Source organism: Oncorhynchus masou, chromosome 7, assembly GCF_036934945.1.
Source record: "Oncorhynchus masou masou isolate Uvic2021 chromosome 7, UVic_Omas_1.1, whole genome shotgun sequence".
Classification (NCBI taxonomy): Eukaryota; Metazoa; Chordata; class Actinopteri; order Salmoniformes; family Salmonidae; genus Oncorhynchus; species Oncorhynchus masou.
In genome coordinates, this window is record NC_088218.1 from 3994980 (window position 1) to 4016225 (window position 21246).

Sequence of the window (21246 nt, forward strand, 5' to 3'; positions counted from 1 at the left end):
CCTTGTGAAGATGCTGGAGGAAACAGGTACAAAAGTGTCTATAGCCACAGTACAACTAGTCCTATATCGACATAACCTGAAAGGCCGCTCAGCAAGGAAGAATCCACTGCTCCAAAACCGCCATAAAAAAGGCAGACTACGGTTTGCAACTGCACATGGGGACAAAGATCATACTTTTTGGAGAAATGTCCTCTGGTCTGATGAAACAAAAATAGAACCGTTTGTTCATAATGACCATTATGTTTGGAGGAGAAAGGAGGCTTGCAAGCCGAAAAACACCATCCCAACCGTGAAGCACGGGGGTGTCAGCATCATGTTGTGGGGTGCTTTGCTGCAGGAGGGACTGGTGCACTTCACAAAATAGATGGCATCACGAGGACCGAAAATGTTGTGGATATATTGAAGCAACATCTCAAGACATCAGTCAGGAAGTCAAAGCTTGGTCGCAAATGGGTCTTCCAAATGGACAATGACCCCAAGCATACTTCCAAAGTTGTGGCAAAATGGCTTAAGGACCACAAAGTCAAGGTATTGGAGTGGCCATCACAAAGCCCTGACCTCAATCCTATAGAAAATGTGTAGGCAGAACTGGTAAAGCGTGTGCGAGCAAGGAGGCCTACAAACCTGACTCCTTTACACCAGCTCTGTCAGGAGGAATGGGCCAAAATTCCCCCAACTTATTGTGGGAAGTTTGTGGAAGGCTACCCAAAACGTTTGACCCAAGAAATATAAGGCAATGCTACCAAATACTAATTGAGTGCATGTAAACTTCTGACCCACTGGGAATGTGATGAAAGAAATAAAAGCTGAAATAAATCATTCTCTCTATGATTATTCGGACAGTTCACATTCTTGAAGTGGTGATCCTAACTGACCTAAGACAGGGAATTTTCACGAGGATTAAATGTCCGGAATTATGAAAAACTGAGTTTAAATGTATTTGGCTAAGGTGTATGTAAACTTCTGACTTCAACTGTAATTCCAAAGGGTTCATATACTTTTTCTTGCCACTGTAGTTGTTCGTTAAAATCTATGAACTTGTGATATATAATGTAACATGTGTGTGCATGTAATCTATTAGCCATCAACTCAAATCACCCAGAACAAAATAACTATACAACAACAATACTCTATCCAGGTGGACAAATATGGCCTGGACAGTGTTCTGACAAAGGGCACAGTGGACAGACTGACCCCTGTCATGTCCGAAGGAATTGTGACATCATTCAGGGTATTCCTTCAGAACGGGGACGTCCTCGAGGCTAGGCGCGTAGTCATGGCGACCGGTCCGACCCGTGCCCAGATGGCCAACATTCCTTTCTGGGTGTCGTCCATAGCGGAGAGCTACCCTGAGGAACGCCTGCAGCACACCGTGCAGCTCATGCACCACCACTCACGGTCAACACGGCAACAGGAACCAAGAAGCCAGAACCAGGAACAGGAAGAGAGTTCTTCTTCTCTCTCATCAGGTCGGTTGAGATGAGAATCCTCTGCTATTGATAGCTATCTGTATAGATGGACCATATGTCTCCACATGACACTGTACTATACCGCCCTCTCCTGGTGTTGAGGTGACATGACACTGTACTATAAGGCCCTCTCCTGGTGTTGAGGTGACATGACACTGTACTATAAGACCCTCTCCTGGTGTTGAGGTGACATGACACTGTGCTATAATGCCCTCTCCTGGTGTTGTGACATGACACTGTACTATACCGCCCTCTCCTGGTGTTGAGGTGACATGACACTGTACTATACCGCCCTCTCCTGGTGTTTAGGTGACATGACATGACACTGTACTATAAGGCCCTCTCCTGGTGTTGAGGTGACATGACACTGTACTATAACGCCCTCTCCTGGTGTTGAGGTGACATGACACTGTACTATAACGCCCTCTCCTGGTGTTGAGGTGACATGACACTGTACTATAACACCCTCTCCTGGTGTTGAGGTGACATGACACTGTACTATACCGCCCTCTCTGGTGTTGAGATGACATGACACTGTACTATAAGACCCTCTCCTGGTGTTGAGGTGACATGACACTGTACTATAACACCCTCTCCTGGTGTTGAGGTGACATGACACTGTACTATACCGCCCTCTCTGGTGTTGAGATGACATGACACTGTACTATAAGACCCTCTCCTGGTGTTGAGGTGACATGACACTGTACTATAAGGCCCTCTCCTGGTGTTGAGGTGACATGCCATGACACTGTACTATAACGCCCTCACCTGGTGTTGAGGTGACATGACACTGTACTATAACACCCTCTCCTGGTGTTGAGGTGACATGACACTGTACTATAACACCCTCTCCTGGTGTTGAGGTGACATGACACTGTACTATAACACCCTCTCCTGGTGTTGAGGTGACATGACACTGTACTATACCGCCCTCTCTGGTGACATGACACTGTACTATTACATTTTACATTTACATTTAAGTCATTTAGCAGACGCTCTTATCCAGAGCGACTTACAAATTGGTGAATTCACCTTCTGACATCCAGTGGAACAGCCACTTTACAATAGTGCATCTAAGTCATTAAGGGGGGGGGTGAGAAGGATTACTTATCCTATCCTAGGTATTCCTTGAAGAGGTGGGGTTTCAGGTGTCTCCGGAAGGTGGTGATTGACTCCGCTGTCCTGGCGTCGTGAGGGAGTTTGTTCCACCATTGGGGGCCAGAGCAGCGAACAGTTTTGACTGGGCTGAGCGGGAACTGTACTTCCTCAATGGTAGGGAGGCGAGCAGGCCAGAGGAGGATGAACGCAGTGCCCTTGCTTGGGTGTAGGGCCTGATCAGAGCCTGGAGGTACTGCGGTGCCGTTCCCCTCACAGCTCCGTAGGCAAGCACCATGGTCTTGTAGCGGATGCGAGCTTCAACTGGAAGCCAGTGGAGAGAGCGGAGGAGCGGGGTGACGTGAGAGAACTTGGGAAGGTTGAACACCAGACGGGCTGCGGCGTTCTGGATGAGTTGTAGGGGTTTAATGGCACAGGCAGGGAGCCCAGCCAACAGCGAGTTGCAGTAATCCAGACGGGAGATGACAAGTGCCTGGATTAGGACCTGCGCCGCTTCCTGGGTGAGGCAGGGTCGTACTCTGCGGATGTTGTAGAGCATGAACCTACAGGAACGGGCCACCGCCATGATGTTGGTTGAGAACGACAGGGTGTTGTCCAGGATCACGCCAAGGTTCTTAGCGCTCTGGGAGGAGGACACAATGGAGTTGTCAACCGTGATGGCGAGATCATGGAACGGGCAGTCCTTCCCCGGGAGGAAGAGCAGCTCCGTCTTGCCGAGGTTCAGCTTGAGGTGGTGATCCGTCATCCACACTGATATGTCTGCCAGACATGCAGAGATGCGATTCGCCACCTGGTCATCAGAAGGGGGAAAGGAGAAGATTAATTGTGTGTCGTCTGCATAGCAATGATAGGAGAGACCATGTGAGGTTATGACAGAGCCAAGTGACTTGGTGTATAGCGAGAATAGGAGAGGGCCTAGAACAGAGCCCTGGGGGACACCAGTGGTGAGAGCGCGTGGCGAGGAGACAGATTCTCGCCACGCCACCTGGTAGGAGCGACCTGTCAGGTAGGACGCAATCCAAGCGTGGGCCGCGCCGGAGATGCCCAACTCGGAGAGGGTGGAGAGGAGGATCTGATGGTTCACAGTATCGAAGGCAGCCGATAGGTCTAGAAGGATGAGAGCAGAGGAGAGAGAGTTAGCTTTAGCAGTGCGGAGCGCCTCCGTGATGCAGAGAAGAGCAGTCTCAGTTGAATGACTAGTCTTGAAACCTGACTGATTTGGATCAAGAAGGTCATTCTGAGAGAGATAGAGGGAGAGCTGGCCAAGGACGGCACGTTCAAGAGTTTTGGAGAGAAAAGAAAGAAGGGATACTGGTCTGTAGTTGTTGACATCGGAGGGATCGAGTGTAGGTTTCTTCAGAAGGGGTGCAACTCTCGCTCTCTTGAAGACGGAAGGGACGTAGCCAGCGGTCAGGGATGAGTTGATGAGCGAGGTGAGGTAAGGGAGAAGGTCCCCGGAAATGGTCTGGAGGAGAGAGGAGGGGATAGGGTCGAGCGGGCAGGTTGTTGGGCGGCCGGCCGTCACAAGAAGCGAGATTTCATCTGGAGAGAGAGGGGAGAAAGAGGTCAGAGCACAGGGTAGGGCAGTGTGAGCAGAACCAGCGGTGTCGTTTGACTTAGCAAACGAGGATCGGATGTCGTCGACCTTCTTTTCAAAATGGTTGACGAAGTCATCTGCAGAGAGGGAGGAGGGGGGGAGGGGAGGAGGATTCAGAAGGGAGGAGAAGGTGGCAAAGAGCTTCCTAGGGTTAGAGGCAGATGCTTGGAATTTAGAGTGGTAGAAAGTGGCTTTAGCAGCAGAGACAGAGGAGGAAAATGTAGAGAGGAGGGAGTGAAAGGATGCCAGGTCCGCAGGGAGGCGGGTTTTCCTCCATTTCCGCCGGCTGCCCGGAGCTCTGTTCTGTGAGCTCGCAATGAGTCATCGAGCCACGGAGCGGGAGGGGAGGACCGAGCCGGCCTGGAGGATAGGGGACATAGAGAGTCAAAGGATGCAGAAAGGGAAGAGAGGAGGGTTGAGGAGGCAGAGTCAGGAGAAAGGTTGGAGAAGGTATGAGCAGAGGGAAGAGATGAAAGGATGGAAGAGGAAAGAGTAGCGGGGGAGAGAGAGCGAAGGTTGGGACGGCGCGATACCATCCGAGTAGGGGCAGTGTGGGAAGTGTTGGATGAGAGCGAGAGGGAAAAGGATACAAGGTAGTGGTCGGAGACTTGGAGGGGAGTTGCAGTGAGGTTAGTGGAAGAACAGCATCTAGTAAAGATGAGGTCGAGCGTATTGCCTGCCTTGTGAGTAGGGGGGAAGGTGAGAGGGTGAGGTCAAAAGAGGAGAGGAGTGGAAAGAAGGAGGCAGAGAGGAATGAGTCAAAGGTAGACGTGGGGAGGTTAAAGTCGCCCAGGACTGTGAGAGGTGAGCCGTCCTCAGGAAAGGAGCTTATCAAGGCATCAAGCTCATTGATGAACTCTCCGAGGGAACCTGGAGGGCGATAAATGATAAGAATGTTAAGCTTGAAAGGGCTGGTAACTGTGACAGCATGGAATTCAAAGGAGGCGATAGATAGATGGGTAAGGGGAGAGAGAGAGAATGACCACTTGGGAGAGATGAGGATCCCGGTGCCACCACCCCGCTGACCAGAAGCTCTCGGGTGTGCGAGAACACGTGGGTGGACGAAGAGAGAGCAGTAGGAGTAGCAGTGTTATCTGTGGTGATCCATGTTTCCGTCAGTGCCAGGAAGTCGAGGGACTGGAGGGAGGCATAGGCTGAGATGAACTCTGCCTTGTTGGCCGCAGATCGGCAGTTCCAGAGGCTACCGGAGACCAGGAACTCCACGTGGGTCGTGCGCGCTGGGACCACCAGATTAGGGTGGCCGCGGCCCCCACGCGGTGTGGAGCGTTTGTATGGTCTGTGCAGAGAGGAGAGAACAGGGATAGATAGACACATAGTTAACAGGGTACAGAAGAGGCTACGCTAATGCAAAGGAGATTGGAATGACAAGTGGACTACACGTCTCGAATGTTCAGAAAGTTAAGCTTACGTAGCAAGAATCTTATTGACTAAAATGATTGAAATGAAACAGTACTGCTGGAGTAGGCTAGCTGGTAGTGGCTGCGATGTTGACACTACACTAATCAAGTCGTTCCGTCGAGTGTAATAGTTTCTACAGTGCTGCTATTCGGGGCTAGCTGGCTAGCTAGCAAGGTTGATTGCGTTCCGTTACTTAAAAGAACGACAATAGCTGGCTGGCTAACCTAGAAAATCGCTCTAGGCTACACAATTGTCTTAGATACAAAGACGGCTATGTATCTAGCTAGCTACGATCAAACAAAACAAACCGTTGTACTGTAATAGTTACTACGGTGCTGCTATTCAAACAGTAGAAGAACGACAATAGCTGGCCAGCTAACCTAGAAAGCTAACCTAGAAAATCGCTCTAGACTACACAATTGTCTTAGATACAAAGACGGCTATGTAGCTGGCTAGCTACGATCAAACAAATCAAACAAATCAAACCGTTGTAACCGTTGTACTATAACGCCCTCTCCTGGTGTTGAGGTGACATGACACTGTACTATAACACCCTCTCCTGGTGTTGAGGTGACATGACACTGTACTATAACACCCTCTCCTGGTGTTGTGGTGACATGAGACTGTACTATACCGCCCTCTCCTGGTGTTGAGATGACATGACACTGTACTATACCGCCCTCTCTGGTGACATGACACTGTACTATACCGCCCTCTCCTGGTGTTGTGGTGACATGAGACTGTACTATACCGCCCTCTCTGGTGTTGAGGTGACATGACACTGTACTATACCGCCCTCTCTGGTGACATGACATTGTACTATACCGCCCTCTCCTGGTGTTGCGGTGACATGACACTGTACTATATAGCCCTCTCTTGGTGTTGAGGTGACATGACACTGTGCTATAACGCCCTCTCCTGGTGTTGAGGTGACATGACATGCTGTCAAGCCAAAGGCTGCAATACTGTAATATCAGCATCTGTTTGAGTTATCAAATGTAGAAATTAACTTATTTACGTAGTACTTATTTGTGTAGGACATTCTGTTCCTGTTAAGAGTCAGTGTGGTGTCACTAACTCTCTCTCCATTCAGCAGTTCCCTATGTGGTGTCACTAACTCTGTCTCCATCCAGCATGGTGTCACTAAATCTCTCTCCATCCAGCAGGTCCCTATGTGGTGTCACTAACTCTCTCTCCATCCAGCATGGTGTCACTAACTCTCTCTCCATCCAGCAGGTCCCTATGTGGTGTCACTAAATCTCTCTCCATCCAGCATGGTGTCACTAACTCTCTCTCTATTCAGCAGTTCCCTATGTGGTGTCACTAAATCTCTCTCCATCCAGCAGGTCCCTATGTGGTGTCACTAACTCTGTCTCCATCCAGCATGGTGTCACTAACTCTCTCTCCATCCAGCATGGTGTCACTAACTCTCTCTCCATCCAGCAGGTCCCTATGTGGTGTCACTAAATCTCTCTCCATCCAGCATGGTGTCACTAACTCTCTCTCTATTCAGCAGTTCCCTATGTGGTGTCACTAAATCTCTCTCCATCCAGCAGGTCCCTATGTGGTGTCACTAACTCTCTCTCCATCCAGCAGGTCTCTATGTGGTGTCACTAACTCTGTCTCCATTCAGCAGGTCTCTATGTGGTGTCACTAAATCTCTCTCCATCCAGCAGGTCCCTATGTGGTGTCACTAAATCTCTCTCCATCCAGCAGGTCCCTATGTGGTGTCACTAACTCTCTCTCCATCCAGCATGGTGTCACTAACTCTGTCTCCATTCAGCAGGTCTCTATGTGGTGTCACTAACTCTCTCTCCATCCAGCAGGTCTCTATGTGGTGTCACTAACTCTGTCTCCATTCAGCAGGTCTCTATGTGGTGTCACTAACTCTGTCTCCATCCAGCAGGTCTCTATGTGGTGTCACTAAATCTCTCTCCATCCAGCAGGTCCCTATGTGGTGTCACTAAATCTCTCTCCATCCAGCAGGTCCCTATGTGGTGTCACTAACTCTCTCTCCATCCAGCATGGTGTCACTAACTCTGTCTCCATTCAGCAGGTCTCTATGTGGTGTCACTAACTCTGTCTCCATTCAGCATGGTGTCACTAAATCTCTCTCCATCCAGCAGGTCCCTATGTGGTGTCACTAAATCTCTCTCCATCCAGCAGGTCCCTATGTGGTGTCACTAACTCTGTCTCCATTCAGCAGTTCCCTATGTGGTGTCACTAACTCTGTCTCCATCCAGCAGGTCCCCATGTGGTGTCACTAACTCTGTCTCCATCCAGCAGGTCCCTATGTGGTGTCACTAACTCTCTCTCCATTCAGCAGTTCCCTATGTGGTGTCACTAACTCTGTCTCCATCCAGCAGGTCCCCATGTGGTGTCACTAACGCTGTCTCCATCCAGCAGGTCTCTATGTGGTGTCACTAACTCTCTCTCCATCCAGCAGGTCTCTGTGGTGTCACTAACTCTCTCTCCATCCAGCAGGTCTCTGTGGTGTCACTAACTCTGTCTCCAACCAGCAGGTCCCCATGTGGTGTCACTAACTCTGTCTCCATTCAGCATGGTGTCACTAAATCTCTCTCCATCCAGCAGGTCCCTATGTGGTGTCACTAAATCTCTCTCCATCCAGCAGGTCCCTATGTGGTGTCACTAACTCTGTCTCCATTCAGCAGTTCCCTATGTGGTGTCACTAACTCTGTCTCCATCCAGCAGGTCCCTATGTGGTGTCACTAACTCTCTCTCCATTCAGCAGTTCCCTATGTGGTGTCACTAACTCTGTCTCCATCCAGCAGGTCCCCATGTGGTGTCACTAACGCTGTCTCCATCCAGCAGGTCTCTATGTGGTGTCACTAACTCTCTCTCCATCCAGCAGGTCTCTGTGGTGTCACTAACTCTCTCTCCATCCAGCAGGTCTCTATGCGGTGTCACTAACTCTCTCTCCATCCAGCAGGTCTCTGTGGTGTCACTAACTCTGTCTCCAACCAGCAGGTCCCTATGTGGTGTGTGAGCCTGGCCAGAGGGTGGTGGTGGTTGGTGGAGGCCTGACCAGCGCTCACGTCATCTCCATCGCTCTGCAGCAAGGAGCCAGTCATGTGACCTGGGTGATGCGCAAACACTTACAGGTTTGTTTCTGTTTAGATCTATGGCCATGTCCCAATTATCTTTCAATCCTCCCGAAGTGGAAACTTGTTAGTTCTGGGAATTATCACATAGAAACTTAATTGGGAGGATCAAGGAGGTTTTAATATGCTTTTACATTTGTAGCACAAACCATTGTTTTGAAAACCATGGTGAAAATAGCTTTTTTAGACCTATACATGCCTCCTGTAAGACCCTATGATCTGTGAACCGTACATGATACTGTCACTCCTTCCACCGAAGGTGGCTCCTCCCCTTGTTCGGGAGGCGCTCGGCGGTCGTCGTCGCCGGCCTACTAGCTGCCACCGATCCCTTTTTCGTTTGGTTTTGTCTGTCTTGTGTTCACCTGTGTCTAGTTTAGGCTCATCAGTGGGGTATTTAATCTCACCCTACCCTCTAGGTTGTCTGTCTTGTGTTCACCTGTGTCTAGTTTAGGCTCATCAGTGGGGTATTTAATCTCACCCTACCCTCTAGGTTGTCTGTCTTGTATTCACCTGTGTCTAGTTTGGGCTCATCAGTGGGGTATTTAATCTCACCCTACCCTCTAGGTTGTCTGTCTTGTGTTCACCTGTGTCTAGTTTAGGCTCATCAGTGGGGTATTTAATCTCCCTACCCGCTAAGTTTTGTGCAAGATTGTTTGTGTTACTGTCGTTGGATTGGGTTGGGTTGGGTTGGCTTGGGTTGGGTTGGGTTGCGTTTTTCTCTGTTAAGCAGGTTCATTTCACAGGACTGTTTTTCCAGCACGTTAGTTTAGTCAGAGGAGTGTGTTCCTCCGTTTTCGACTCCACCCCCACCTCTCCTAGGGAGATACTGACTGATAGACAACATCTTGGTCTCCTGCTCCTGACTCCACCCCCACCTCTCCTAGGGAGATACTGACTGATAGACAACATCTTGCTCTCCTGCTCCTGACTCCACCCCCACCTCTCCTAGGGAGATACTGACTGATAGACAACATCTTGGTCTCCTGCTCCTGACTCCACCCCCACCTCTCCTAGGGAGATACTGACTGATAGACAACATCTTGGTCTCCTGCTCCTGACTCCACCCCCACCTCTCCTAGGGAGATACTGACTAATAGACAACATCTTGGTCTCCTGCTCCTGACTCCACCCCCACCTCTCCTAGGGAGATACTGACAGATAGACAACATCTTGGTCTCCCGCTCCTGACTCCACCCCCACCTCTCCTAGGGAGATACTGACTGATAGACAACATCTTGGTCTCCTGCTCCTGACTCCACCCCCACCTCTCCTAGGGAGATACTGACTGATAGACAACATCTTGGTCTCCTGCTCCTGACTCCACCCCCACCTCTCCTAGAGAGATACTGACAGATAGACAACATCTTGGTCTCCTGCTCCTGACTCCACCCCCACCTCTCCTAGGGAGATACTGACAGATAGACAACATCTTGCTCTCCTGCTCCTGACTCCACCCCCACCTCTCCTCGGGAGATACTGACTGATAGACAACATCTTGGTCTCCCGCTCCTGACTCCACCCCCACCTCTCCTAGGGAGATACTGACTGATAGACAACATCTTGGTCTCCCGCTCCTGACTCCACCCCCACCTCTCCTAGGGAGATACTGACTGATAGACAACATCTTGGTCTCCCGCTCCTGACTCCACCCCCACCTCTCCTAGGGAGATACTGACTGATAGACAACATCTTGCTCTCCTGCTCCTGACTCCACCCCCACCTCTCCTAGGGAGATACTGACTGATAGACAACATCTTGGTCTCCTGCTCCTGACTCCACCCCCACCTCTCCTAGAGAGATACTGACAGACAACATCTTGGTCTCCTGCTCCTGACTCCACCCCCACCTCTCCTAGGGAGATACTGATAGACAACATCTTGGTCTCCTGCTCCTGACTCCACCCCCACCTCTCCTAGGGAGATACTGACAGATAGACAACATCTTGGTCTCCCGCTCCTGACTCCACCCCCACCTCTCCTAGGGAGATACTGATAGACAACATCTTGGTCTCCTGCTCCTGACTCCACCCCCACCTCTCCTAGGGAGATACTGATAGACAACATCTTGGTCTCCTGCTCCTGACTCCACCCCCACCTCTCCTAGGGAGATACTGACAGATAGACAACATCTTGGTCTCCCGCTCCTGACTCCACCCCCACCTCTCCTAGGGAGATACTGACAGACAACATCTTGGTCTCCTGCTCCTGACTCCACCCCCACCTCTCCTAGGGAGATACTGATAGACAACATCTTGGTCTCCTGCTCCTGACTCCACCCCCACCTCTCCTAGGGAGATACTGATAGACAACATCTTGCTCTCCTGCTCCTGACTCCACCCCCACCTCTCCTAGGGAGATACTGACTGATAGACAAATTCTTGGTGTCATTACTCTCTTCATTAGAGTGCTCTAAAATATGGAGTATTTATATGCGTATTTAATATAGTATGTCTATATTGTGAACTACAATTTTACACATTAATTTATTCAACATTAAAACTAATAATATGAATATCTCAGAAGTACCGTTTTTAGATTTTGTTCATTTGTAGACATGTTGTTTAAATATATACTTAGGAGAATGTTATAGTCAGACCACCATGATCTCCAACCCCTCTGCCTCGGTCCTCTCCCCCAGCTGGAGCAGTTTGACGTTAAGAGAATGTTATAGCCAGACCACCATGATCTCCAACCCCTCTGCCTCGGTCCTCTCCCCCAGCTGGAGCAGTTTGATGTTAGGAGAATGTTATAGTCAGACCACCATGATCTCCAACCCCTCTGCCTCGGTCCTCTCCCCCAGCTGGAGCAGTTTGACGTTAGGAGAATGTTATAGTCAGACCACCATGATCTCCAACCCCTCTGCCTCGGTCCTCTCCCCAGCTGGAGCAGTTTGACGTTAGGAGAATGTTATAGTCAGACCACCATGATCTCCAACCCCTCTGCCTCGGTCCTCTCCCCCAGCTGGAGCAGTTTGATGTTAGGAGAATGTTATAGTCAGACCACCATGATCTCCAACCCCTCTGCCTCGGTCCTCTCCCCAGCTGGAGCAGTTTGATGTTAAGAGAATGTTATAGCCAGACCACCATGATCTCCAACCCTCTGCCTCGGTCCTCTCCCCAGCTGGAGCAGTTTGATGTTAAGAGAATGTTATAGTCAGACCACCATGATCTCCAACCCCTCTGCCTCGGTCCTCTCCCCCAGCTGGAGCAGTTTGATGTTAGGAGAATGTTATAGTCAGACCACCATCATCTCCAACCCCTCTGCCTCGGTCCTCTCCCCCAGCTGAAGCAGTTTGACGTGGGTGACGTGGAAAGCCTGGTGGGGCGGTACTCCCATGTGGAGCATGGCATCAAGATGGACGGCCTGGCCTACCCCTGCGCCAGTTCTACAACGAGAGCAGCGTCCATAAGAGACTGGCCATGATCAGACAGGCCAGGAAGGGAGGGGCAGTTACACCTGAGGCCTATGCAGCCCTGCAGCCCTACATCCAGACTGGACAGCTGTCTGTCCGAGCATACTGCCAGGTACAGAAATAACAATAATATTGTAATGCTACTAGTCAGAATAATACTGCTAGTAAATAGATATCAATAATATTAATACTACTGTGACCCCCAGGCACACAACCTCTGTCCATCCTCTCTCCACAGAGGTTGTGTGTGTCTGGGGGTCACAGTAGAGAACTAACATTGGTAACTAACATTTTGAAACATAAAACAATACAATCTAGTGAAATAGAGAAAGCAGAGCCCAGGTATTCATGACCTGTTGTGCTCTACAGGTGACTGAAGCTAAGTGGTGCTATGAAAGCCAGGTGTGGAGACTGTCACTGTGTGGACAGAATGGCTGTGAGACTTGGACTGGGGACAGGATATGGCTGGCTACAGGATGCAAACTGGATGTCAACCAAGACCCTATGCTCTCTTCTGTCATCAAGGAATTCCCTATTCAGGTGTGCTGCTATCATATCATATCTCAACCTCTGCAAGAACCTTTCATGTATCTTTAATCAAATCTGTGTCCACAAAATGACTATACTTCTATACTATACGACAGTGGTGTAAAACTACTTTAAAGTACTACTTAAGTATTTTTGTTGGTGTATGTGTACTTTACTTTACTATTTATATTTTTTTACTACTCTTACTTTTACTTCACTACATTCCTAAAGAAAATATTGTACTTTTTACTCCATACATTTTCCTTGACACCCAAAAGTACTTGTTACATTTTGAATGCTTAGTAGGACAGGAAAATAGTCCAATTCACACACTTATCAAGAGAACATCCCTGGTCATCCCTACTGCCTCTGATCTGGTAGACTCACTAAACAGAGGACATCCCTGGTCATCTCTACTGCCTCTTATCTGGTAGACTCACTAAACAGAGAACATCCCTGGTCATCCCTACTGCCTCTGATCTGGTAGACTCACTAAACAGAGAACATCCCTGTTCATCCCTACTGCCTCTGATCTGGCAGACTCACTAAACACATATGATTTGTTTGTAAATTATGACTGAATGTTGGACAAGAAAATGGTGCCATCTGGTTTGCTTAATATAAGGAATTTAGAATAATTTACACTTTTACTTTTGATACTTAAGTATATTTTAAAACAAATATTTTTATACCATTACTCAAGTTGATTTTACTGGGTGACTTTTACTTTTCCTTGAGTCATTTTCTATTAAGGTATCTTTACTTTTACTCAAGTATGATAGTTGGCTACTTTTTTCCACCACTGCTATACCACCATACTATACTATACTACTATACTATGAGGTACCACCATACTATACTATACTATGAGGTACCACCATACTATACTATACCACTATACTATGGGGTACTACCATACTATACTATACTACTATACTATGGGTACTACATACTATACTATACTACTATGAGGTACCACCATACTATACTATACTACTGTACTATGAGGTACTACCATACTATACTATGCTACTATACTATGGGGTACTACCATACCATACTATACCACTATACTATGGGGTACTACCATACCATACTACTATACTATGAGGTACCACCATACTATACTATACAACTATACTGTGAGGTACCACTATACTATACTACTATACTATGGGGTACCACCATACTATACTACTATACTATGGGGTACCACCATACTATACTATACTACTATACTATGAGGTACCACCATACTATACTATACAGCTATACTATGGGGTACTACCATACTATACTATACTATACCACTATACTATGGGGTACCACCATACTATACTATACTACTATACTATGAGGTACCACCATACTATACTATACTGCTATACTATGAGGTACCACCATACTATACTACTATACTATGGGGTACTAGCATACTATACTATACTACCATACCATGGGGTACTACCATACCATACTATACCACTATACTATGGGGTACTACCATACTATACTACTATACTATGAGGTACTACTATACTATACTACTATACTCTGGGGTACTACATACTATACTATACTACTATACTATGGGGTGCTACCATACTACACTATTCGACTATACTATGGGGTACTACCATACTATACTACTATACTATGAGGTACTACTACACTATGCTACTATACTATGGGGTACTACATACTATACTATACTACTATGCTATGGGTTGCTGCCATACTATACTGTACTACTATACTATGGGGTACTACCATACTATACTACTATACTACGGGGCACTACCATACTATACTTTGCTACTATACTATGGGGTGCTACTGTGCTATACTACTATACTATGGGGTACTACCATACAATACTATACTACTATGGTATGGGCTACTACTACACTATACTACTATACTATAGGATTCAACTATACTACTCTACTATGGGGTACCACCATACTATACTATACTACCATACTATGAGGTACTGACATACTATACTATACTACTATACTATGAGGTACTACCATACTATACTACTATACTATGGGATACCACCATACTATACTATACTACCATACTGTGAGGTACTACCATACTATACTACCATACTATGAGGCACTACCATACTATACTACAATACTATGGGGTACTACCATACTATACTATAATACTATGGGGTACTACCATACTATACTATACTACTATACTATGGGGTACTACCATACTATACTATACTGCTATCCTATGGGGTACTACCATACTATACTACTATACTATGGGGTACTGCCATACTATACTATACTACTATACTATGGGGAGCTGCCATACCATACTATACTACTATACTACGAGGTACTACCATACTATACTATACTACTATACTATGGGGGACTACCATACTATACTATACTACTATACTATGGTGTACTACCATACTATACTATACTACTATACTACAGGGCACTACCATACTATACTATACTACTATACTACGGGGTACTACTGTGCTATACTACTATACTATGGGGTACTACCATACAATACTATACTACTATGGTATGGGCTACCACTACACAATACTACTATACTATAGGATTCTACTATACTATACTACTATACTATGGGGTACTACCATACTATACTACTATACTATGGGGCACTACTACACTATACTACTATACTATAGGATTCTACTATACTATACTACTATACTATGGGGTACTACCATACCATACTATACTACTATGGTATGGGCTAGTACTACACTATACTACTATACTATAGGATTCTACTATACTATACTACTATACTATGGGGTACTACCATACTATACTATACTACTATGGTATGGGCTACTACTATACTATACTACTATAGGATTCTACTATACTATACTGCTCTACTATGGGGTACTACCATACTATACTATACTACTATGGTATGGGCTACTACTACACTATACTACTATACTATAGGATTCTACTATACTATACTACTCTACTATGGGGTACTACCATACTATACTATACTACTATGGTATGGGCTACTACTACACTACTATACTATAGGATTCTACTATACTGCTCTACTATGGGGTACTACCATACTATACTACTATGGTATGGGCTACTACTACACTATACTACTATACTATAGGATTACACTATACTATACTACTCTACTATGGGGTACTACCATACTATACTATACTACTATGGTATGGGCTACTACTACACTATACTACTATACTAATATAGGCTACCACTACACTTTAGGCTACTACTATACTTTACCACTATACTATAGGCTACTACTATACCATACTATACCACTATAGGCAACTACAATACCATACTATAGGCTACTACTATACTATACCATACCACTATAGGCAACTACAATACCATACTATAGGCTACTACTATACTATACTATACCACTATAGGCAACTACAATACCATACTATAGGCTACTACTGTACGACGATACTATACTACTATAGGCTACTGCTATACTATGCTATGATACTATAGGCTACTCCTAGACTACACTACTATACTATAGGTGACTACTACACTACGCTACTACACCCCACTACTATAGGCTATTACTATACTATACCATACTATACTACTATACTATTATATTATAGGCTACTACTATAATACTATAGGCTACTACTATTTTATACTACCATGCTATATGCTACTACACTACTATACTATTATATTATGGGCTACTACTATACTATACTACTATAGGCTACTACTATACTATACTACCATGATATATGCTATTACTATACTATACTACTATAATAAACCACTATTCTATAGGCTACTACTATGCTATAGGCTACCTCTATACTATAAGCTACTACTATACTATACTTCTATACTATAGGCTACTACTCTACTAATATAATATAGGCTACTACTATACTATTACAAGCTACTACTATAATATAGGCTACTACTATACTATACTATTATAAGCTACTACTATAATATAGGCTACTACTATAGTATACCACTATGGGCTGCTACTATAATATATGCTACTACAGTACTACACCTCAATACAACTATACTATCAGCTACTACTATACTATACTACTATAGGCTACTACTATGCTACTGTACTACTATAAGCTACTATTATACTATACTTTAGGCTACTACTAGGCTACTATACTTTACTACTATAGCCTACTACTATACTATATCATAATACTATAAGCTACTACTATACTATGCCACACTATGCCATACTATACTACTATACGCTATTACTATACTATAGGCTACTTCTATAGGGCTATAATATACTACTATAGGCTACTGCTATACTACGCTACTATACTATAGGCTACTACTATACTTCTCTACTATACCATACCACTGTAGGCTATTGCTATACTATACTACCATACTACTATACAACTATACTACTATAGACTACTACTATACAACTATACTATACTACTATAGACTACTACTATACAACTATACTATACTACCATAGGCTACTACTATACTATACTACTATACTATATGTTGCACCTATACTGTGGTACTATACTATAGGCTACTACTATAGTATAATACTATATGCTACTACTATACTATAGGCTTCTACTATAATACTATAGGCTCCTACTATACTATAATAATATAGGCTGCTACTATACTGCTGTGGGCTAATACTATACTACTATATTACTATAGGCTACTATACTATAGGCTGCTACTATACTACTATGGGCTTGTGACGTAGAAGTCCGTCACTACTAGCATTTGGGTCTTTAACGCACACACATATTCATCACTATTATAAGATAAGTTAACAATGTGGGTCGACACACAAATTAACTTCTGTCTTGGTGCATGCATTTCACTTATCAATGTTCATATTTGAGAGATACAATAATTATTATACTTATCAATGTTGTGGATGAGTGCATTGTTTGTTTGTTCTGTTCCTCTCTCCATCTCTGTGGCTTCCGGGTATGCTGGAAAAGGACCTAGCTAAGGGAATTGGGTTGGCTTTATAGTGCCTGTCCCAAATGGCTCATTAATGCATATGGGCATATTGAAAGATATTGTCAGTAGTGATGTAATGTTGTAAATGTTATGTTGTGATATTGTTTAAAACCGTGTTGCAATGTATATCCTTTAGTATGTTTAGTTCATGGAAAATGTAGGTTTGTATTGTTAATTGATTAATTAATTAGGGTTAATTGTTCTGAGGGGAGGGGCTAGCCCTACAAAAGGAGCCTCTTTCAGTCATGAAGGGGCAGTTTGGATTGAGCTATGGGGCAGCATTGTTTTTAAGCTGTCCCATAAGGTAGACGTTGATGGCAGTACTGTTGTTTTTTTGTTCCGGAATCACTTGTAAATAAACACCTTTGCACAGAAGAACTTTTGCGGTTCCGCCATCTTTTTATTTTGATAGAGGTTAGGTTATCCAGTTTAGCCTTCTGGCCTACTCTACGTGACAGGGCTACTACTTTACTACTATGGGCTACTACTATACTACTATAGGCTGCTACTATACTACTATGGGCTACTACTATACTATAGATGGCTATTGTACTACTATTATACTACTATACTATGTTATACCACTATACTACAGTCACCTGCATTTGATCCAAGTCTAATTACAACATATCTCAACTTCAGGTCCTGGATGGCTGGCCTTGTATATCTGAGAGCTTGCAGTGGGCTCCAGGATGTCCTCTGTACCTGATGGGACAGTACACAGCACTTCAGGTATATTGGTATTTTTTGCTAATCGCACAATGAAAATATTTTGTAGAAATAATAGAATGGAATGTCAGAGGGAGAATATTTCATTCATTCATATATTGCTGGGAATTTGTCAAAGCATTGACAGACACAAGTAATGAAAAAATGGTAATGGATTAAAAAAAGAAGTAGCTTTTCGGGGTTTTGGAGGGGTGGAATGATAACCCAATGGAGTGTTGGCAAAAACGCAGCAGAGCAGGGATAGCCTTTTGATATATTTATACGCTTGTATTTTCTTTAGTCTTTCAAGGCCGCAATATAGGCTCTGAAATATAGGCAACATATGGCTTGGAAAGTAGACCTATGTGAGAATCTCTTTTGTAGGGTACTCGTCGATAGAGACTCAGTTGGTTATGTAATACTGTACAGTCAGTGTGACTCAGCTGTATTCCCTTTGTTGTCACAAAACAGGTTGGTCCGCACGCGCTGAATCTGGCAGGAGGACAGGCTGCAAGCGCGCGCATCGCGAAGGACATAATATTCCAGCACCGCCGGAGTGGTTACGGAGGGACAGGGTCACAAACCACCGTGGAGACAGCACACACCGAAGAATACATTCAGCAGATGCACGGGCTGATGTGGTTATGATTAAAGACCTTAGCGCAAGTAATGTTTTGATGTCAAAGGGAGATTTACGCAGCGATAGATCATGGATTCAGCTGCCTTCCTAGTTGAGAATAAACTACACCTCACCCCTTCCTAGCTCAGAATAAACTCCCCCCCCTTCCTAATAAACTGCACCTCACCACTTTTTATCTGAGAATGAACTAACTCTCCCTCTTTTTTTTATTCAAACTAATCCCTTGCGGTCAATCACGCCCTTCATGTCCGTACATGCGCAACAGATACAGTGTTGGCAACCGCGACAACAACATGACTGCTTGGAAGATGATGGGTTTATAATTCTGTTGTTGCCATCACACTGGGAGGATTTGACAGCCTACATTACGTGCTTGTCTGATTGTAGTTGATATTCGGAGTAAATTAGTCTTGTTGAGTCCACATCCAACTTCTGCAAGGTTAGTAACATTGAGTTTCGTGTATCAAAGTAAACTCTACTCCACGGAGAAGTCCGCTAAATTTAATTTATCCTAGCTAGAGACCGATGCTGTTATTGATCTGTCATGTTGTATTTTTACTCCATATTATCCCAATAAAAGTCTTAGCAAAATAAGAAATATTGTAACATCTAATAACAAAACACTCGTTATGGTGTTTGTTATTGACGTGATGTTTTGTATTGACGTTGAACAATGACGGTGGGTATTTGAAGGCTTAGGATATATATTCAATGCAGTTATTTTTCCTTTTCTCTTCAGTATTTTTGTTCAAGGTGTACCATAATAAATAAGGTACTACTAGTAAATAACCCTATCCTCTACAATGAGGATACGAAGAGTTGTGAAGACGGTGTTGAGTGTGGAGCAGGTAGAAGGTGTGGGAGCCCATGTCCGCAGAAGCATAGGAAGAAAGGAGGTGAGTTACTGTCATGCTGTCTGTCTTACATCTGCCTAGTTTATCATGTTTAATAATATCCTTTTAAAATACCAAACTAAACCACATATTATGACATAGTAGGCTAGTAGGCTGATATCTTGTCCATCCATGTATTTCAGTTGATTAACCTGGATCCTTTCTTGATGTTGGATGAGTTCAAAGTCAAAAAGCCATCTGGCTTCCCTGATCACCCCCACAGAGGCTTTGAGACCGTGAGTAGGTTATCTCTCTCTCTCTGTCTGTCTCTCTCTGTCTGTCTGTCTCTCTGTCTGTCTTTCTCTGTCTGTCTGTCTCTGTCTCTCTCTCGCTAGCGCGATGCAGCATCTATATTGTCTCTGTCTGTCTGTCTGTCTGTCTCTCTCTCTCTCGCGATGCAGCATCTATACTGTCTCTCTCTCTGTGTCTGTCTAGCTAGCGCGATGCAGCATCTATACTGTCTCTCTCTTTCTGGAGTGATACAGTGTTGTGTTCTGACTGAACCCCTTGTGGAATAACAGGTTCATATGAGGCCGTTGAGGGAGGATGAGGCACATACACCATTAATGATGAGGGAGGATGAGGCACATACACCATTAATGATGAGGGAGGATGAGGCACATACACCATTAATGATGAGGGAGGATGAGGCACATACACCATTAATGATGAGGGAGGATGAGGCACATACACCATTAATGATGAGGGAGATGAGGGAGGATGAGGCACATACACCATTAATGATGAGGGAGGATGAGGCACATACACCATTAATGATGAGGGAGGATGAGGCACATACACCATTAATGATGAGGGAGGATGAGGCACATACACCATTAATGATGAGGGAGGATGAGGCACATACACCATTAATGATGAGGAGGATGAGGCACATACACCATTAATGATGAGGGAGGATGAGGCACATACACCATTAATGATGAGGGAGGATGAGGCACATACACCATTAATGATGAGGGAGGATACACCATTAATGATAAGGGAGGGTGAGGCACATACACCATTAATGATAAGGGAGGGTGAGGCACATACACCATTAATGATAAGGGAGGATGAGGCACATACACCATTAATGATGAGGTAGGATGAGGCACATACACCATTAATGATGAGGGAGGATGAGGCACATACACCATTAATGATGAGGGAGGATGAGGCACGTACACCATTAATGATGAGGGAGGATGAGGCACATACACCATTAATGATAAGGTAGGGTGAGGCACATACACCATTAATGATGAGGGAGGGTGAGGCACATACACCATTAA

General features: G+C 45.0%; 1 protein-coding gene and 1 pseudogene across 1 annotated transcript in view; both read left to right on the plus strand.

The window, feature by feature from the left end:
• The window catches only part of LOC135542915 (uncharacterized), a 36520-nt pseudogene extending 17315 nt beyond the window's left edge, over positions 1–19205 (plus strand).
• A 145-nt stretch (positions 19206–19350) lies between these two features.
• Positions 19351–21246, plus strand: part of LOC135543126 (pirin-like) — a 208767-nt gene continuing 206871 nt past the window's right edge. Inside the window, exons 1-3 of the mRNA XM_064970202.1 lie at positions 19351–19500; positions 19801–19957; positions 20098–20190. Of these exons, the coding sequence (XP_064826274.1) occupies positions 19865–19957; positions 20098–20190 (186 nt within the window). The 5' untranslated portion in view covers positions 19351–19500; positions 19801–19864. The remainder of the gene's footprint in view (positions 19501–19800; positions 19958–20097; positions 20191–21246) is intronic.